This window comes from Kogia breviceps, chromosome 4 (genome assembly GCF_026419965.1).
Source record: "Kogia breviceps isolate mKogBre1 chromosome 4, mKogBre1 haplotype 1, whole genome shotgun sequence".
Lineage (NCBI taxonomy): Eukaryota > Metazoa > Chordata > Mammalia > Artiodactyla > Physeteridae > Kogia > Kogia breviceps.
Window position 1 is genome coordinate 26,124,003 of NC_081313.1, and position 20,915 is coordinate 26,144,917.

General features: G+C 42.3%; 1 protein-coding gene across 2 annotated transcripts in view; it reads right to left on the reverse strand.

Moving 5' to 3' along the window:
• The window catches only part of GOLPH3 (golgi phosphoprotein 3), a 52,160-nt gene extending 43,449 nt beyond the window's left edge, over positions 1-8,711 (reverse strand). Inside the window, exon 1 of one of the 2 annotated variants that reach the window (XM_059060846.2) lies at positions 7,964-8,711. In XM_059060846.2, coding sequence (XP_058916829.1) covers positions 7,964-8,188 — 225 coding nt within the window. In that variant the 5' untranslated portion in view covers positions 8,189-8,711. The remainder of the gene's footprint in view (positions 1-7,963) is intronic. The other variant, XM_067030852.1, reaches the window with a different exon arrangement.
• Positions 8,712-20,915: the final 12,204 nt, after the last annotated feature.

Sequence of the window (20,915 nt, forward strand, 5' to 3'; positions counted from 1 at the left end):
GACTGAACTAGGGCTTCCCTGGTGGCACAGTGGTTGAGAATCCGCCTGCCAATGCAGGGGACATGAGTTCGAGTCCTGGTCTAGGAAGATCCCACATGCCACAGAGCAATTAAGCCTATGCACCACAACTACTGAGCCTGCACTCGAGCCCATGAGCCACAATTACTGAGCCTGTGTGCCACAGCTACTGAAGCCCACGTGCCTAGAGCCCGTGCACCAAAACAAAGAGTTGCCCCCACTCACCACAGCTAGAGAAAGCCCGCGTGTAGCAACAAAGACCCAATGCAACCATAAATAAATAAATATTTTTTTTTTTTTTTAAAGTTGGACTGAACTAAATCTGTTTCCATTTTATATAACAGGGCATAGATACAAAAACTAAATGACAAGCTCAATTCAGTGACTGAAATTTAAGCTAAATTCTTAAAATGCTATTTCTGAGCTTATTTTGTTAACACAGTATAAAACTGTTTAACAGTTGCATTTGAGAAACTGGAACTAGAAAATGAAACCAGAGTAAAAATAACCACTAGCAATTTATATGCAGTCCTTTATTTCCAGTCCCTCCACAGGGCAGAGGGTAAAGAGTAGGAAACAAAGAGTTTACCTACACATTATCAACCAACAAGAATAACTTTGTTCTTACAACTCCCTACAGTTCAGTATACTAAAATTGTTCCTCCTACTACTGAACTACAAGTCAAATTCTATTACAATAAAAAGTTCTACTGGAGAAAAAGATTTCTAATCCTCAACTCAGCACTAACTTAGTATTTTCAATATTAATTTATTTCACTATTTCTCAACTTTTTTTTTTCCATTACTGCTCCCTAAAGAAGCTTTTTCAGACTTTTTTCTATAACCACACCCTCCCCCATAAAATTTTAGTAAGATGGCACACTGTATGTGTATCTATGCTTTACACATAGAAGAAGTAAGAATTTTTCACCACCACCCCCAGGACCAATTTTCCCTCCCTTGGGTATGATGCTACCCTAAATGAAAATACATGATTTACTTAGTAAATATTCTCTGAATGGTAGCTATATGCCAAGCTGAGATATTCACCATGGGAAAATTCTACAACAGCAACACAATTTAGTTCTTTAGTTTACTGTAAGAGTTTTGACCCACAGAACAAAATGAAATGGGCTTGAAGATAGAGAACTTCTTCCTAGTGTTTGCACCTCGTCAAGGGCTTGGCTCAATAAACATTTGATTAATGCATGGAAGGTATTAGAATTCTACATGTGGTAGAATGACCAGGCTACAGAAATGCTGGCTTCCTATCTCAAATCTCACAAAACTGAAAATCCAACCCACCACAACCCTGAAACCTGAAATTTTCTGTAGTCAATCTTCAAGAGGAAAAAAAAAAAAGACAAAACACTGCCAAAACAAAAAACTTAAACTAAAACAAAGAAACAGTTTCTATTAGATAATTTTTAACCTTCTGGTTCACTAAATGCTTTGAGTATCTGATGAAGGCTATGTTCTCTTTCTCCAGAAAAATATACACATACAACACACACAACTGCAGAACGTTTTACAGACTTTTAAACTCCATCCTTTGACTCCAATTTAAGAACTTCCCTTATTAAAGGAATAGGTAAACTACACACAATGTAGTAAGTTTAAAAATAAGGTCTTTTTTTCATTTAAAATTTAACTTTTTCAGCTTAAAAATATATTTACAAGAAGCATTCGTTCTGGCAATGTAATGTACTTTAATATTAATTGTATTCTTGCAGATCAGATGTTTACCAAACAACTAATAAGATGCGATAATATGAATAAAATAACAGCCTATTTTATATATTTACCTGTAATACCTAAATTAAAACCCCAAGATTTACTAAATTACATTATAACATTCTACAATACTTTTGAAACATGTTGCAGTCTTTCAAGCTTTGATCAGGGAAACCTAAAGCCACTAACATCAATTACAAAATGAAGCCAGGCTCCCACCTTTGTTACTTGTCACTACACTTATTAAGTGGAAGAAACATGGGGACCAGCAGTCTCTTTGTGCTGCTTCAAAAGGAAACTAGCATGAAAATAAAATCCCCTAAACAAGGACCACAGCAACTCTGAATAATACAGTTTACTCTGATTAATAGCAGAAAAATTATGCTGACATAAAGTAGGGAAAGTTTGCTTGGTCCAAAGGTTTAACGCGGCATAACTGGACAAGCATAATGCATTTAGGGTCTTTTGAGATTTACATGTAAGCTGACACTGTAATAGGTTATCTCTTTAAACATCAGAAAAACTCCCCAAATACTTGATCAAAATAATTTCAAAGTATAATTCTACAAGTTAATCTCAAATGATCCATACAGGAATGCTCAGATGGTTTAAAATTAATAAATATCAAATATTAGTATGACTTATAAAATGAATCAGTGAATGTTTTGGCCACACTGAAAAAAGGACCCTGAAGCACTGAAAAGTAATTTCCCTAACATAAAATCTTGTTTAAATGATACAATCAAGTGGTTCAATGACCTCCAAAAACTAATTTTTGAGATCCTGTATATCTCTTATGTGTGTACTTACTCTTAAATACACCTGAAAAAAATAAATGAAAACTCAAATCTTTCAAAAATATGAACAGCATATTATTTGTATTAAAGGAATAACAGAATTCCAAAACTCTGAAGTCTTTATTATACTTTAAATTACTGAAATCTTAGCACACCTTTAAATACTGAATATCTGTTAAATGAATTTCTCATTAACAGATTTGATATCCAGAGATGGTGTGCATTACTGCATGTATAGGAAGGAGAATTTAAAAAAAAAAAAAAAAAAGCTATCCATCTTGACAACTATTGTATTTCAAAGTAGCGACCTTGGGAAACTTACTCCAAAAATGGAACACTCTGGTATCAATCGTTGGAGCCAATTTAAAAGCCACACAAAAGTCAGTTCCATCGTTTTAGTTAAACTTAACTACTTTACCCTAAGTGGGTATTATCCAGCTCAAGCACTTACTTATTTTTCAAGATACAGAGTTAAATTATCACATTAAGGTTCTTATCTGCAAGCATTAAAAACATTAATAATTGACTCTGGCTTTCTTTAAAAAGGGACTTTTACTGGAAGGTTCCTAAAGCTTACAAAATTGAAAGGTGCCGGGCTTCCCTGGTGGCGCAGTGGTTGAGAGTCCGCCTGCCGATGCAGGGGACACTGGTTCGTGCCCCGGTCCGGGAAGATCCCACATGCCGCGGAGCGGCTGGGCCCGTGAGCCATGGCCGCTGAGCCTGCGCGTCTGGAGCCTGTGCTCCGCAACGGGAGAGGCCACAACCGTGAGAGGCCCGCGTACCGCAAAAAAAAAAAAAAAAAAAAAAAAAAAAAAAAAAAAAACCAACAAAATTGAAAGGTGCCTGGAAAATCGGGCTGGGAAAGACAAGCACCAAAGGGCTAGGGAGAAAGAAGCTAAAGGATCCAAGTCAGAGAACGCTCTGACCCACACACTGACACTCCTCTGACAGGTCTCCAAGAAACCCCACGAGCCTGCTGTTCTGTTCTTAAGATCCAAAGCCCCAGGAGAAAATGTCTGGTTGGACAAGTCTAGGTCTGACTGCACCACAAAAGGGAAAAAGGGTAAATGCTTCAACAGTGCGTTCTGGAAAGACATCCAATGGGAACACCCTAAAAACAAGACAAAACCTAGAAAGGACAAGGTGGAGAGTAAAACAATAAATGTCCGCAGCAGTCTAACCAGAACCATAGGAGAGGTCTACGTCTCGAGTCTCCATTTTAGAGAGCTTTGAGGCTCAGAGATCAAATAACATGTAAAACACAGGATACACCTCAGACCAGGACTATACTATGCCGCCTCTTTCCACTCTGCTATTCCACATGTACACTCTAAATTATACCTGGCCGTTTAAAGTAATCAAATCCAACTTTAAAGCACTAAGATTTGTCATGAATGAAGATATTTTAAAGTATATGACACCAGTTATTTCACATAATTCTCAATGAGGCATTCTGAAAACACTAACTACTGGAGGCACCTATGGAAAAACCAAATAGTTGGGAGGAAAAAAATACCTAGCTTGTTTTCTGTCCCGTCCTCTCAACTACAGGGGAGACAGCAGAAATCTTGCTAATGATTTGGAAGTTGAATTCAAGTTTAAACCCATCTGCCATCCTTGCTGTGGCCTCTGACAATTTACTTCAATACCTACGTCCTCTGCCCAGACTGAGCATCAGAATTCCCAGAGGGGCCCAGGCATTGGTATTTTAATAAAAGACAGAAAGGAAAATCATTGGTAAAAAATCTGAAATGAAACTCACAATAACTTTAGAGTCAACCCTAATAGAGTCAACCCTAATCTGAAGCCAGACCATCTGCTTACTGGCAGGCAAGCTGAGCCTTCTGTTCAGCAAAGGGATGAGGGAGAGAACACTAGATTCAGGATATGAGTTAAAATAATTTTAATATTATAGATTGTAAATGTGTTAAAAGTAAGCTGATAGGGCTTCCCTGGTGGCGCAGTGGTTGGGAGTCCGCCTGCCGATGCAGGGGACGCGGGTTCGTGCCCCGGTCCGGGAGGATCCCACATGCCGCGGAGCGGCTGGGCCCGTGAGCCATGGCCGCTGAGCCTGCGCGTCCGGAGCCTGTGCTCCGCAACGGGAGAGGCCACAACAGTGAGAGGCCCAGGCACCGCAAAAAAAAAAAAAAAAAGTAAGCTGATAATACAATGATAATGAACAAATGACAACCTCACACAATACGGATGAAGCTCACAAACCTTGCTTTACAAAAGGCACAAATAAAAGTACAAAAATAGGCAAAATTATTCTATGCTGAATTCTGAAGTCAAGCCAGTGGTAACCCTCGAGGACCAGGCAGTGACTGGAAAAGGAAATCAAGCAGGGCTTCTGGAGAGCTGGTCATGTTGTTTCTTGATCGAGGTGCTGGTTCAACAGGTGTGTTCAATTTGCAAAAATTCTTCACACGTGCACTTTTCTGTGGGTTTATTATTCAACAAAAAGCATTTTTAACAAGCCGTAAGTCTCAGCATTTTTGACAAGTCAAACTAATTTCACCTCTCACAATTTCTTTAAAATTCTTCCTGCTCTGATTTCAAGTAGGGTTAGCTCACATATATATAAAATGTGTCCATCGTTAATGACAAACCTAACCTTTGAATTTAGCTTTTAAATATCTTAAAAGTACCCAGAAATATAACAAAGATGGACACTAAGTTAAAATAATAAAAAGTTAAAGCAGTGAATTTATTAAGCTGTATATATTACAGGTGAAGTTTAGAATTTGTTAACATTAAACTTAGTAAGGGGACTTCCCTGGTGGTGCAGTGGTTAATAATCCGCCTCCCAATGCAGGGGACAAGGGTTCGAGCCCTGGTTCGGGAAGATCCCACATGCCACGGCACAACTAAGCCCATGCACCGCAACTCCTGAGCCTGCGCTCTAGAGCCCGTGAGCCACAACTACTGAGCCCGCGCTCCACAGCTACTGAAGCCCGCGCGCCTAGAGCCCGTGCTCCACAAGACCAGCCACCGCAATGAGAAGCCCACGCACTGCAACGAAGAGTAGGCCCCGCTCGCCGCAGCTAGAGAAAGCCCTCATGCAGCAACGAAGACCCAAGACAGCCAAAAATAATTAAAATAAATAAATTTTAAATAAATAAATAAATAATAAACGTAGTAAGTTAAAAGCATAAATGTCTAGAACCTGTGTAAGAGAGTAATTCCTGTCCCCTAAAAAGAGTGATACAAGTTAAAGACATGGCAACAGGCATGGTGGGGGGGTGTGGAAGAAATATCCTAAAGAGAAAGAAATGCATGGATGAGTTGCCAGGGCTAGTTATTATGTAAAGATGTGAGGACAGGGGAAAATATACAGGTTAATCCCTAAAAACTAAGTCTAAAGCAATGCAAAGTCCCAACCCCACCCACTGCCACTTCAACTCCATGCACTTGCCTGAAAAAGGGAAAAAAAGTTTCCCTATGTGGTTGTTGAAATGCTCAGAATTAGCTAGTTCCTGGGCCTTGGCCATGACATGGCAAAGTATAGTGACTCCTGACACAAACACAACAGATGGTTTCAATTATGTACCACCAAAGAACTTTAAATTTTCTAGGTTTTTTAAGTATCATTAAGCTTCAACAAATAAATTCCTTAGATAATCTTCATGAAAACCAATCACAGAAAAACAGCATGTTAATATGTTTCAGCTTAAACATTTAGAGTAACACATACTTAAAAAAAACAAAAAGGTACTTTCTCAACATAACTTCTCATTTAGAGTGACTCAGAAGTCCAAAAGCTAGTTTTGGTTTTAGCGTTTAAGTTTTAGTTTTACACACAGAATGTATCCACATAGAAAAGTCTCAAAAATTATAAACCAAAATGTTCACTCAGAAATATGGATAACTTTTCTTCACTTTGCTTTTTTTTTTCTTGGTATTTTCTATGTTACTTTTGTCCCAAAGGAAAAAGAGACTCAAACAAAAATGTTTACTACCAAGATTCTAAATGGTGAAGCCTAAAAAAAGTTGTTGTTTTTTTAAGAATACTTTCTAAAACTCATATTTCTAGGACACTATACAACTAGTTTGCTTTTCCAAAGCACAAAAAGGAATTTCACATACAGTCTGCTTTCATCATAACTCAGTAATTTAAACACAGATACTGGGGCCCCTTTCACAGCCAGAGGGACATCAACTTTTTTCAAGAGATCATCAGAAAAACCTGCGCAAACTGGAAACCCAGAAAATGCAAATACTCTAGACATGTCCATCAAGGTAAATTTTAATTCATTAGATTACTAAATATCAGGAGTCCACAAACAATCCATATAAAACTCACCTATATCTGATAAGTTTTGGTGAATAAGACTAAGTTGTTTTAATAAGACTTAATTTTTTTTTTTGCCCACCTCTGTGAATTGGGAAAACTTTATTTTAAAAAAAAACTTAGATATTTTTGTATCTGACTCTCAAAATGTGCCGTCTGTAGTTTCCATAGGGAGATAAAACAAGCTTCTGGGACCCCTCACCATACACGATTTATACAATATCCATTCAGCTGTCTGACCCTCTGGCAGGTCTCTAAAAATAATCATTTTTAGAGACAGACACGTGATAAAGCAAATACAGAAAAATGTTATAGAGCCTAGGAGGTGAGTGTATAGGTGTCCACTGCAGCATTTTTCTCAACTTCTCTATGTGTGAACAATCTCACAAGGTATTGGGGTGAAAACAATCGTTTCAAAGTCAGAACACAATTATCTATCGAAACGCTGAGGCCTTTCATCAAATCACAAACCTAGCATTTCAAGCGCGCCCACGAAAATGCCCCTCCTTGAGACTGCAAGACTTTTTTTAAGAATAGTAAACTGGTAACATGTAAACGCGATACTAAAAATAATCTCTCACGCAAAACAAATTTACCTAGAAAGTCAATTTCCAGGTTTCATGAGATTTTTGTTGGACTTTTATCAGTAAAACAACTTTTGCCTCCATTACCATTTCACCGAAATTTTTTCAAAATTCCAAACAGTACACCTTAAGTTTTTTTTTTTTTTTTTTTAATTACCCAGAAAGCAGATGAGTGGACCTAGGTCCACTGATCTCCCAGGTCCTAAAACCTGCAGAACCTATGAGTTCGGGTGCACTCTAACCTGCAAGTCTCCAGATGGGAATTGTACACCCTGGGGTCTTCCCGGGTTAAACACGCGGAAAAAAGCGAAGAAGCAACAGACCGCCGGGGAGTCAAAATGAAAGGAGTGACTGTGAAAGGAGAAAGGGAAATCCAAGCAATCAGGGAGGGGAGGATCTGGAAGCACGGGACCAGCTGGGCGCTCCCGGGCGCGGAGCTCGGGAGCTGGGAGGGCAGACGCGCGGAGCCGGTGGCCAGGCTCCCGCCTGGCGCCGGAGCCCTGCACCGGCCGCCCCCGCCCTGACCGCTGCGCCCGCACCTCTCGGTCCTTGAGGCCCAGAAGGAGCACCTCCTCCATCAGGGTCAGCCGCGTTTCCTTTGAGTCGCCCTTGTCGTCTTCATCCTGCTCGTCGCGGCGGCTCTGCGCGTCGTCCTCGCCGTTGCCGCCGCCGCCACCAGCCGCCCGCTCCTTGTCGGCGGCGTTGCGGGAGGCCTCGGTGCGCCGCTGCACCAGCCCCGAGCTGCGCTGGGTCAGCGAGGTCATGGCTCCGGCCGAGGCACCGCGCCGGGCCGAGAGGGACGCGGGGCTTGCCGGGTCTCCCTCTTCCTCCCTCCGCGGCCCCCGACCCGCGCTTCCGTGTTAAACCCGGGCGCTGGGGCGACGTCCGCCGGTAGCGGAGCCGGATGCAGTCATGGGGAGACGGGCCGAGGCGAAGCGGGCGGGCCGGGCGTCGGGGCGGGCGAGGGGCTCCTTCCTTCCTGCGGTCGCAGCCCAGGGGCTGCCGGAGCTCCGAGACGGAGGCGGTGGACGAGTAGGAGGCGGAGGCGGAGGCGGAGGCGGCAGCGGCGGCGGCGGCGCCTTTCCAATATGGCGGCGCCGGCTGACGTCACTGGAGGATGTGGCACGGCGGCGGCGGGGCGGGACGGGAGAGCGCCGGAAGCGGCGGGCAGGGACCCGGGGGCCGGGTCCGGCTGTCTACGACCCTCCCTCCTTCCCCCGGGTCTCCCCTGGCGCTCTCCCTTTTCTTGGGGTTCCTTCGCCGCCCGGCCCGCCGCCCCCTTCCCGTGACGTGTCCTTCCTCCGCCCGCCTTCCCCTGTGTCCCCCAAAGAACCGGGGCTGGAGCCAGAGTCTGGCAAGGCCCCAGCGAATCCCGGCAGCCCTGGCCTCGCGAGGGTGAACCCTGCTCCGTCTGGAGCTGTCCCTTTAGCACCCCAGACACCACCGTCCTCGGAGTTGGCCTCGCCCGGGGCTGCAGAGACCCGGCTTGGAATCCGGGGTCCCCACGAGTCACTGGAAGGACTTTGCTCACCGCTGATGGGGCGGGGAGAGGGCGCGCGCTCTGCCCACATTCCCAGACCCTTCAGAAGGAGCAGCTGCGTTTAAATGGCCTGAAAGCGGACTTTTAGTTTTTCAGGGTGTATTACGGTATGAAAAGAGAGGTTAGAACAAATTGAATAGTTTCGTTTGTAAAACTTTGTTCCTCCTTCCCGACCAGGGCGCAGTGAGTACAGTTAGTACTGCACACGTCAGTACAGTCGACCTTAACGAACTTTTTACAGAGACAATAAACCTGTTGGGTTTCGTGCCACGTCCTTGTACACATTCAATCTCTTTCAGTTTAATTACTCGGTTAAATCCTCTTGGCGTGCTTGACAGTTTGAGCAAGTTATGTTAAAGAATAGATGTCCAACCTGAGAGGGGGGGTTTGTAGGGCCAGAAGAGTGGAGCTTGTAAGTAAAACATTATCCAGAAATGGCATTCTATGCCATCTGATATTATTTAAAGGCAATAGTGATCACAGGCTGTGGTTACGGAATGATTTAGATAGGAGGAATGTAACAGGACTTAAGCTATAAGAAGCGATAAACGCCCACGGTAAATCCATCGCATAGAACATTTTTGGCTACAGAGTTCTTCCCCTTCCACAAACCCATTATCCAGAACGCATACTGGCTGTGCACCATCACCATCACCCCGTGCCCGGAAAAGTGAGAAGCTAAATCTCCTGGAGTGGGGAGAAAGGGGCAGGGTGAGCGCAAAGTAGACCCTCCCTGTTTCCTATCTTTTTGAGCAAAGGTCAATTTCACTTCAACCAATTTCTCTCATTAACATCCTGTTCAACTCATTTTTTTTTCTTGTATTTCTCTCCCAGTTCTTTCCCAAATAGCTTAAAATGTTTCTTTTTAAACGAAATATAATTATTTGATTAACATAGTCAAATGCAAAAGTTTAAAGAGTATAAAGATAGCTATAGTGAAAATCTTCCTTCTAGCCCTGACCCTGTTCACCCAGTTGTTCTCCCCTCCCCCTGGTGATTTTAAAATATGTCAACAAATTAGGTGAATCCTAATTCCCTTCCCCATGAGTGTGGGCCAGGCTTAGTGACTCTCTTCAAATGAATTGAATGTGGCAGGCAGGACTGTGTGTGACTCCTTAGACTAGGACATAAAAGTCTTTGCAGCTTCTTCCTTGGTCTCCTTTGCTCTCTCTTAGATCGTTCACTCTGAGGGAAGCCAGCTGCCATATCATGAAGACATCCAAGCAGCCTTATGAAAAGGTCTAGTTGGGGGGAAACTGAGGCCTCCTGCCCAACAGCCATGTGAGTCAGCCATCTTGGAAGTGGATCCCAGCCCCAGTCAAACCTTTAGTTAACATCTTAATTGAAACCTCATGAATGTCTGAACCTCTACCACTGAACATACACAGAGAATTTGTCCTCCTCCCCATGTCCCCATCTGTCATGGCATAATTCTAATACAGCCCTCATAATTCTTGCTGCCCTAGTATCTACACTTTTGTGTAATCCCCTCTCCTTCAGTGTGAACAGACTTTGTGACTTACTTCTAACCACTAGAATATGGCAAAAGGGAGGGAATGTTGCAGATGTAATTAAGGTCCTTAATAAATTCACTTTGAGTTAATCAAAGGAGAGATTATCCTGGGTGGGCCTGCATAATCAGGTGGTGTAATCACTTTCCCTTGAAAGTGGATCCATCCCTTCCCTAATTAGAGAGACTTGAGTCAGCTGAGACATTCTCTTGATCGCTCTCAAGACACTCTCTCTTGAGGAAGACAGCCATGTCGTGAATTGCCTATGGAGAGCAGTAACCTCCAAGAGTTGATGGTCTCAGTCTTACAACTACAGCAACTGAATTACTCCAACAACATGTATGAGCTTGGAAGAAGACCCCAATCTCCAGATGAGAATGTAGCCCAGCCAACACTTTGATCACAACCTTGTGAGACTCTGAGCAAAGAATCCAGTTAAGCTATGCCAAACTCCTGACCAATGGAAACTCTGAAATAATAAATGTATTGTTTCAAGCCACTGAACGTGTAGTAATTTGTTATGTCATTGATGCAAGTAGGTTGAAAAAAATAAAGGGTGGTAAAGTATATACCAAGCAAACAGCAACCATAATCAAGCTAGAGTGACTATACTAATAACAGACAAAATCGACTTTAAGACCACACATACACACAACATTGTAAATCAACTATATTCTAATGTAAAACAAAAATTAAAAAAATAAGACCACACATACACACAAAGTTACTAGAAATACACTCTCACATTTGTGGTCAATTGCTTTTCAACAAGGGTGCCAAAACAATTCAATGGGGAAAGAATAGTCTTTTCAAAGCAAATGGTACAGGGACTTCCCTGGTGATCCAATAGGTAAGACTCCACGTTCCCAATGCAGGGGCCAGGGTTTGATCCCTGGTCGGGCAACTAGAACCCGCGTGCGTGTCACAACTAAGAGTCTGCATGCTGTAACTAAAAGATCCTGCATGCTGCAGCTAAAAATCCTGCAGGCCACAACGAAGATCCCACTTGCTGCAACTAAGATGCAGTGCAGCCAAAATAAATAAACAAATGGTACAAAAACAATTGTTTATCCACATACAAAAAAAATGAAGTTGAACCCCTACCTTATACCATATACAAAAATTAACTCAAAATGGACCAAAGATCTAAGTGTATAGCTAAAAATATAAAATATTTAGATGAAAATTGGCATAAATCTTCATGATCTTGGATTGGGCAATGGTTTCTTAGATACAACCAAAAACCCAAATGATAAAAGAGAGATAAATTGAACATTGTTAAAAGAACACCATTAAGAAAATGTGCTTCAAAAGACACCATCAAGAAAATGAACAGCCAACCCGTGTACTGGGAAAAAAAATTTATAAATCATATATCTGATAAGGACTTATATCTAGAATATATAAAGAATGCTTACAACTCAATAATAAAAAGAAGTAATCCAATTTAAAATAGGCAAAGTGGGACTTCCCTGGTGGTGCAATGGTTAAGAATCGCCTGCCAATGCAGGGGTCATGCGTTTGATCCCTGGTCCGGGAAGATCCCACAAGCCGTGCAGCAACTAAGCTCACGCACCACAGCTTTTGAGCCCACGCTTGCCTAGAGCCTGTGCTCTGCAACAAGAGAAGCCACTGCAAGGAGAAGCCCGCACACCGCAACAAAGAGTAGCCCCTACTTGACTCAACTAGAGAAAGCCTGCGTGCAGCAACAAAGACCCAATGCAGCCAAAAAGAAAGAAAGAAAGAAAAGAAAATAGGCAAAGTATATAAATAGACTTTTTACCAAAGAAGATACAAGGATAGCCAATAAGCCAATGAAAAGATGCTCACTATCACTAGGGAGGTGCAAATCAAAGCCACAATGAGATACCACTTCACACACACTAGAATGGCTATAATAAAAAGACAGATATTAACAAGTATTGTGATGCGGAGAAACCGGAACCCTCATAATACCTGTTAGAAGGTAATATACTGCACCACTTTAGAAAACCATTTGGCATAGGTTTTAACATAGAGTTACCATATGACCCAGCAATTCCATGTCTATTTATATGCCCAAGAAAAATGGAAAATATATTTTACACAAAAACCTGTACATGAATATTCATAGCACCATTATTCATAATAATGAAAAAGTGGAAACAACCCAACTACCCATCAACTGATGAATGGATAAATAAAATGTGGTATATCTACATCATGAAATGTTAGGCCACAAAAAGGAATGGAGTGGCGACACATGCTGTAGCTTGCATAGACTTTGAAGACATTATCCTAACTGGAGAAGCCAGTCACAAAAGATCACGCACTGCGCAGTTCTCTTTATATGAAATGTCTAGAATAAGCAAACCTATAGAAGCAGAGAGCGGATTAGTGATTGCCCAGGGCTGGTGAGGTTGGAGCGCATGGGGAATGACCGTTAAATTTGTCCAAAGTTTCTTTTTGGGGTGATGAGAAGGTTCTAAAACTAGCTGTGGTGCCGGCTGCACAATTCTGTGAAGATACTAAAAACCACTGAATTATACACTTTAAAAGGGTAAATTGTGTGGTACGTAGATTATATTCCAATGAACCTGTTATTAACAAAAATTAGGGATCTTTGAATTAGGTCTGGCTACAAGCATGTTCCAAGATACTATATATTATTGAGAAAAAATGTTGGATTTTTTAAAATGTGCTTTTTGTAATAGGCACTTTTTAGTTTTTAAGTTAAAATGTTTTGAACAAGGTTCGCTCGTTGGTGATGAAAAATGAACATACTTTTGGCATAATAAAACATAAACTCATTTTTTTTTTTTTTTTTTTTTTTGCGGTATGCGGGCCTCTCATTGTTGTGGCCTCTCCCATTGCGGAGCACAGGCTCCGGACGTGCAGGCTCAGCGGCCATGGCTCACGGGCCCAGCCGCTCCGCGGCACGTGGGATCCTCCCAGACCGGGTCACGAACCCGCGTCCGCTGCATCGGCAGGCGGACTCTCAACCACTGCGCCACCAGGGAAGCCCAAACTCATATTTTTTAACCAATAAATTTGGAGAAGGATTTAAAATTTTAAACAAATGTAGAACAAAGCATTGTTGTTTACCTTCACTGAAGATTATAGTGAGAAAACAAATAACATAAACATCAAAGAAATACACAGACTAGATAGGCTATAAAAACAATTTTAGCTCTTTGTTTATATAACAGTGTCACACAGATTCTAGAATTATATAGTTTAAGGAGCGTCCACGAGCTTAAACAATTCACAATCCTGAAATTTTTCCAACTGCCTACTCATTTTTCCTGGAAATCTAGAAAGGCAAGATTTCATGGTTTTATTATACCAGGTAGTTTAGTATCTTTCCACCGTGATCATCAGGAAGTCTTCTAAACTTCTAAGTTAAATCCTTAACTATTAGTCTATGTGAGGCCAGATATGAAAAGCTGTTGACACGGAGATAAGGCATCTCCTGACTTATTAGTAAAGATCTCTACTGTGACTGGACGTTTTAGGCCAAAGCAATCTTCTTGGAATTTACTTGAGGTTTAGGTATAATCCTCTACCCTCCGGGTGCACTAAACACCCCTCTCTTTTTCTCAGCTCAGTGGAAATTGAATAGCTTACTCACTGTTATCTAGAAAACAGCCCCGTACACATGTACACAAATTTAATTTGTTCTCTGCCCCACCTTCTCTGAATAAATTATCCTCGGTTCCCTGAGTCAACCATGAAAATAAATGCCCTCTTGTCCAAGATTTTAAATAAATCACGGTGTGATGAAAAAGAACTGAGCTTCTTCATCTGTAGAATGTCTCCCTCTTTTCACAAACCACGAATTTTCCTTCTAGGAACAAAGGTTGCTTTCCTCTCAAAGGACTGAATGCTGAAGCTTCCTGAGTGGCTCTGTTAGCTTTCTGTGCTATAGAACAAACAGGAGATATTTATTATCTTACAATTTCTGTGGGGCGGGTATCAGGCACAGCTTAGCTGGATTCTCTGCTCTGGGACTCACAAGGATGCAATTAAGATGTCAGCTGAGCTGCATTCTCATCTGGAGACTCAACTGGGAAAGAACTGGCTTCCAGGTTTGCTCAGGTTATTGGCAGAATTCATTTCCTGGAGGTTGTAGAACTGAGGGCTTCCGTTTCTTGTTGGCTGTTGGCTGAAAGCCACCCTCGCCTCTTGGAGGCTGCATGCGGTTTCTTGCTGAATGGGCTTTCTTCAACCTGGCTGCTTCTTCATGGAGCCAAAAAGGAGAATCCCTAGCGTGAATCTGTCAGCGTAATGGAGTTTTACAGAATGTAACATTGTCATGGGAGCGACATCCCTTCACTGTTGCCATATTCCGCTGATTAGAAAGTCATTAGTTTCAGCCCACACTCAAGAGAAGAGGATTATATAAATGTATAAACACCAGAATACAGGGATCACTGCAGATCACCTTAGGGTCGGCCCAGCACAGCCGACTTGAATCCCTTCTACACGGAGATGGAGTATGTGAATGAACAAATTAATAAACAAAAGATAACCTATCTTTCAGTATCTTACATTATCTTTTTTCTTTATCCATAACTCCTCAGAAAAGCATTTGCATGAGTTATTTATTGCTGTTTAACAAACCACGTCCCCCAAATAGTGGCTTAAAACAGCAACTATTTGCTCATTTTTCTGAGGGTCAGCAATTTGGGCTGGCCTCAGCTGGGCTGTTCTGCTGCTTTCCCGTGGGGTTTCACGTATGGCTGGAGTCAAGCTGCAGCTTGACATGGGCTGGTTGCTTTAACACAGCCTCACTCACATACGTGGAAACTGGTGCTGGCTTTAGGTCTCCAGCAGGCCGGCCCGGCCTCCTTCACATGGTGTCTGAGTTCCAGGAGGAAGAGAAGCTACAAAGCTCAGTCGTTGTACAATCTCACTTCTGTCACATTCTGTTGATCAAAGGCAAGCCCAGATGCAACAGGTGGGGAAATAGACTCCACCTCTTTTCCTTTCTAGACTTGTGCAAAGTTCAAACCTGAGAGCCTTTTAGGATTTACCTGATAGCTATTACAAAGTATCTCTCCCCATACACAGAGCATTTCTTACCTGGTTAAAGATCCAGTGGCATTTAATGTTTATTATTGTTAAAGCAGTTAATTGATCTTTGCTTAAATAAGCTACTATCTCCAGATATCTTCACATGTTAGTCTTAAATGTTGCTAGGTTTATTCTTAATAAATGTTCATCTTAAATATTGCTAGCTGTTTTCTTTTTCTTTCAGCTTAAAAAAATTTTTTTATTGGAATGAGTTAATTTACAATGTTGTGTTAGTTTCAGGTGTACAGCAAAGTAAATCAATTATACATATACATGCATCCACTCTTTTTTTTTTTTTTAAGATTCTTTTCCCGTATAGGCCATTACAGAGTATTGAGTACAGTTCTCTGTGCTATACAGCAGGTTCTTATTAGTTATCTATTTTATATATAGTAGTGTGTCTATGTCAATCCCAATCTCCCAGTTTATCCCTCCCCCCTTATCCCCTGGTGACCATAAGTTTGTTTTCTACATTTGTGACTCTACTTCTGTTTTGTAAATAAGTTCATTTTTACCCTTTTTTTTTAGATTCCACGTATAAGCAACATCATGTGATATTTGTCTTTTTAAAATATTTATTTATTTATTTGGTTGCACCGGGTCTTAGTTGTGGCACACAGGCTCAGTAGTTGTGGCACACGGGTTTAGTTGCTCTGCAGCATGTGTAATCTTCCGGACCAGGGATCGAACCCGTGTCCCCTACATTGGCAGGCAGATCCTTTATCCTCTGTGCCACCAGGGAAGTCCGATATTTGTCTTTCTGTGTCAACTTTTTATTTTGATAAATACTTCCAAGCATTTAGTAAATAAACCATAGAAATTCCAGAAGAATACTGTGTAGGTGAATTCTTTTGTAACACTGGAAAGGAGAAGCTTTTCTTACCATCACGTAAAATCCAGAATCTTGAGAGAAAACACTGATAAATTTGATTCCATAAAAATCAAAAACTCCCTTGTGGGAGGTGTTGATTCTTCTTGTTTCTTCTCCACACACAAATCTAATCCATTTGTTCACTTTCAGCCACCTCTGCTTACGCCGCCCCAGTGCCAATCCAAGCATCTCCCTGTTCAACTGCCACTGGACTTCGTTTAGCGGCATTTCTGTAAACGCTCGACGTCAGTAACGAGTGACTTTCTCCCCACCACTCATGGCCATCATCCCTAGGTGACTTGGAATTTCCTAAGTTGCGTTCAGCTCTGTCACCGCCTGAAGGGGAGCTCACTCTCTCCCTCTGTCACGCTCTCCCTTCTCCTGCTGCTTTACCTGCCAAAGGGCAGAGGAGCTTTTCCAAAGTATATCCATGTGAGAAGAGTCTCCTCCCATCTCCTATCCGCCTTTAAAAGATAAAATTGTGGAATTATTTATATAGCCCCTTTTCTAGAAGCTCATAATACCTCTTCAGCACCATGCACATGGCAGTTTTTACCTGCCCTCCTGAGGTTTACCACCACAGTTCTCCTTCATATTTGTTCCTACTCCATTACCCTCTCCCAACCAAAGCCCCTCCCCATCAATTCACGAACAAAATTCAGAAAGTATTCCAGATCAACTGAAAAAGCTCTTCGGAATAGAGTATATTTACCATGGGACTCAGCAACAGGGTTTAGATACAAAACACTAATTTTACCAAAATTTAATCTACTCAAAGTAGAAATGATTACTCCAACTGGATTATTTCTTCCCGCCAAAATGAGATGAGAATGCAAGAAATTATCTTTTTTTTTTTTTTTTTTTTTTTGTGGTATGCGGGCCTCTCGCTGTTGTGGCCTCTTCCGTTGCGGAGCACAGGCTCCGGACGCTCAGGCTCAGTGGCCATGGCTCACGGACCCAGCTGCTCCGCGGCATGTGGGATCTTCCCGGACCGGGGCACGAACCCGCGTCCCCTGCATCGGCAGGCGGACTCTCAACCACTGCGCCACCAGGGAAGCCCAAGAAATTATCTTAATAGGTGACTTAGCAATGTTCCTAATGATCTTAATAATGACTACATCTTCTTTAACTCAAAATCCCGGTAAACTTTTACCTTGACCCACTTAATTAATAAATAAGATAGTGGGATGTAATTAACTCTATTTCCTTCTCTTATGAAAGGGAGGTTTAGATAAGTCAAAATTTAAAAAGTAATAAATAATCCTACATTTGACATTGAAATTGGGTGTTTTTTTGGAAGGGTTGCCTGATTAAGTAGGTTTTGTTTTTGTTTTTAAATTATTATTCTTTTTGCATTTGCATTTGTGGTAATTGGAAATTTTCTTTTTTTTTTTTTTTTTTTTTGGTACGCAGGTCTCTCACTGTCGTGGCCTCTCCCGTGTGGAGCACAGGCTCCGGACGCGCAGGCTCAGCGGCCATGGCTCACGGGCCCAGCCGCTCCGCGGCATGTGCGATCTTCCCGGACCGGGACACGAACCCGCGTCCCCTGCATCGGCAGGCGGACTCTCAACCACTGCGCCACCAGGGAAGCCCTGGAAATTTTCTTATCAACCAAACTACAGATCTGATTGGGGAAGATCTGAGAAGATCAGTTTCTCTGTCGTTGCATTGTTTAACTTCTATTATATTTTACTTCAGATCCAGTCATCAGTTCTGTCTCTGCCACCTCTCAAAACCGAGGTGTGGTCAATAGATGGCCTACATTTGCCCCCAGTCAAGAGATGGAGTTTGTATCTCCTCCTCTTGAACCTGAGTAGAATTTGAGACTGCCTCAACCAATAGGGGATGGGGGAAGTGACCTTACATAACTTTTGAGGGTAGATTATAAATATGTACATCTGCTTTGTTCTCTTAGGATGATAGTTCTTGGACTCAGCCACCACACTGTGAGGAAATTCAAACATTCTGTTTAGAGGCCCACCTAGAAAGGAACGGAGGCCCCTGGCCCACACCCCTGGCTGAGCTCCCAGTTAACAGCACAATTTGCCAGCATGTGAGAGTGAGGCATCTTGAAAGTGAATCCTGCCCTCCAGTTAAGCTGTCCCAGCTGATGCCCTGTGGAGTAGAGATAAGCCATCCATCCTTGAGAAATAGGTAATTGAAACACAGAGGAAGAAGAGTTTCCCAGGCTCAAACTGCTCTAGAGTGGAGTGTGGTATATATTTAGATACAAAGGACTTCCCTCTTCCTGATGTAAACCAACCAAGCCAGTAATCAAGAGGAATCGTTAACTGCCAGTAGAACTCTGAACCCTCCGTCAGCTTCCCTCACCCAAATAAGTAATTCAGTGAAAGCTGACCCTACACCCATTTTACAGGCTGGAGATTTTAAGCAGGAAGAGTTAAGTCATCAGTGGACACCAGGGCCAGGAACAGTCTGGCTGAGAAAAACAAGCAGTTTCATGCAGCAGTCGGGAAGAAAAGAAAGGTGATGTGCTCTCAAAAGATGGGGGAGAGGGGCTTCCCTGGTGGCGCAGTGGTTGAGAGTCTGCCTGCCGATGCAGGGGACACGGGTTCGTGCCCCGGTCTGGGAAGATCCCACGTGCCGCGGAGCGGCTGGGCCCATGAGCCATGGCCGCTGAGCCTGCGCGTCCGGAGCCTGTGCTCCGCAACGGGAGAGGCCACAACAGTGAGAGGCCCGCGTACCACAAAAAAAAAAAAAAAAAAAAAAAAAAAAAAAAAAGATGGGGAGAGACCCCTCCAGCTGTGAGGGCAGGACAAAAAAAACTCAAGCCAGTTAAGTGACCTGAGCTGAGTCTGAGGAGCTGTCACAGGAATCATCTCTCTTGTTTTTTAGCTCCTGAAGGCCGGTGTGGGTGGGACAAGGTCAGATGCCAAAGGGGTTCAATGAATTCATTACTTCTTGTTTGGAGGAGATTACATGCATCAAACTATCTTTTGAAAATTGCGCAAGTATCATGAACACATTCTCATGCTAAAAGATTCAAACAAGAATCAGTTCCAGAGAGCAAAATCTAAAAGTCAACTTTCATCCGCACTCCCATTTTCACATCCCTCCCCCAAATTAGCCAGGACTGTGGTTTGGCAGCCATCCTTCCACCCCTATTCTATGCATTTACGTGTAATACATGGACATACGTTATACAGATTTTTAATGTAAACAGGTTATGCTGTACGCGTTGGTCTGCAAGTTGCTTTTCCCACATAGTAATATATCTTGGGAACTCCCCCTATCGGTGCATTTACCTCTATCTCATTCTTTTTAATGGCTGCAAAGTATTTCACGGTATGGGCAAACAATTTAATCAGTTCTGTAATGATGGACATCTAACTTATTCCTAAATGTTCACTGTTCCAACAGTGCTGCAATAAACCCCTTTGTTCAAACATCTGCATGCTGAGTGTTTCTGTAAGATCGATTCTGGGTCTCAGGTTGAGTGTGAGCTGATGAATAAAGCAGCTCATGTCTCCATTTATTTCTCCCGTTGACATAACATTCACATAGTCTCTGACATCCTTTTTTCCTCTGCCTTTGAGGACTGTGTCTTGAGTGACTGCTCCCAAGGAACTCTAGCATGGCTACTCACTAAGGAAACAGAAGACTCCAGTGGCAGGAAAATTAAGCTGCAGAAGCCGAGGTTAAATAAGACATAGAATTTGAGATGAGCCATTGGAAAGCAACTTTGGTCTCCCAAAGAGGTGCTCAACAAAGATGGCCTTGACATATGTTTACTTTCTTGGTTCCCGTACTATTTTTAGTTCCTTGGGCGAAGTTAATACTTGATTATAAATACATGCTTTTCAAATTTAAAAAAGGCAGGCTTATAACATAAATGAAGAAAGTTTCAGCTAAAATTAGCCATCTCCTCGCCCTGTAGATGCCCATCCTGGGATGCACCCCTGGAAGCGTCATTAGCTCCTTTATCCCAACAGCCTCCTCTTAGTACATTTGCCGCATGGTACTAACTGATGCCTCATGACCTTAAAATCTTAATGTCTCTTCCAAGGGTCATTTGGCCAAGTCTAAATCATAGCTACATCCAGCCTTTGGATCTGGCTTATCAGTTTTATTTTTATTTATTTGTCTCAATAAGGGTGGAGAGGGGAAGTGGGAAACGAATAGGTTAGGTTTGCCTTTTACAAAGGCCAGACCAGTGGGCGGTTTCAAAGGCAAAGCTAAATATAAATACATCTTTGTTTGGGGGCCTTCTATAATTGACTTGTATTTCACCTATCATGTTAGTAAAACCACAGCATAGCTTACAGCTATGTCAAAGATACACCTCCTATTCTAAGATGTGTTTCCTTCCTCAACCGTAACTCCTGAGGGCTATGAAAATCCCATTCCAGTTGCCACAGACATCTCCTCCTTGTTCCTCATGAGAAAAGTTTCTTTTGAACGGTGGGGTGGTCTATTTGTTTGCTTGTTTATCGACAGGCATCTTTCAAATTGCCTAACTTCAAAAATATAGGAGTTTGTTTATAATAGAAAAA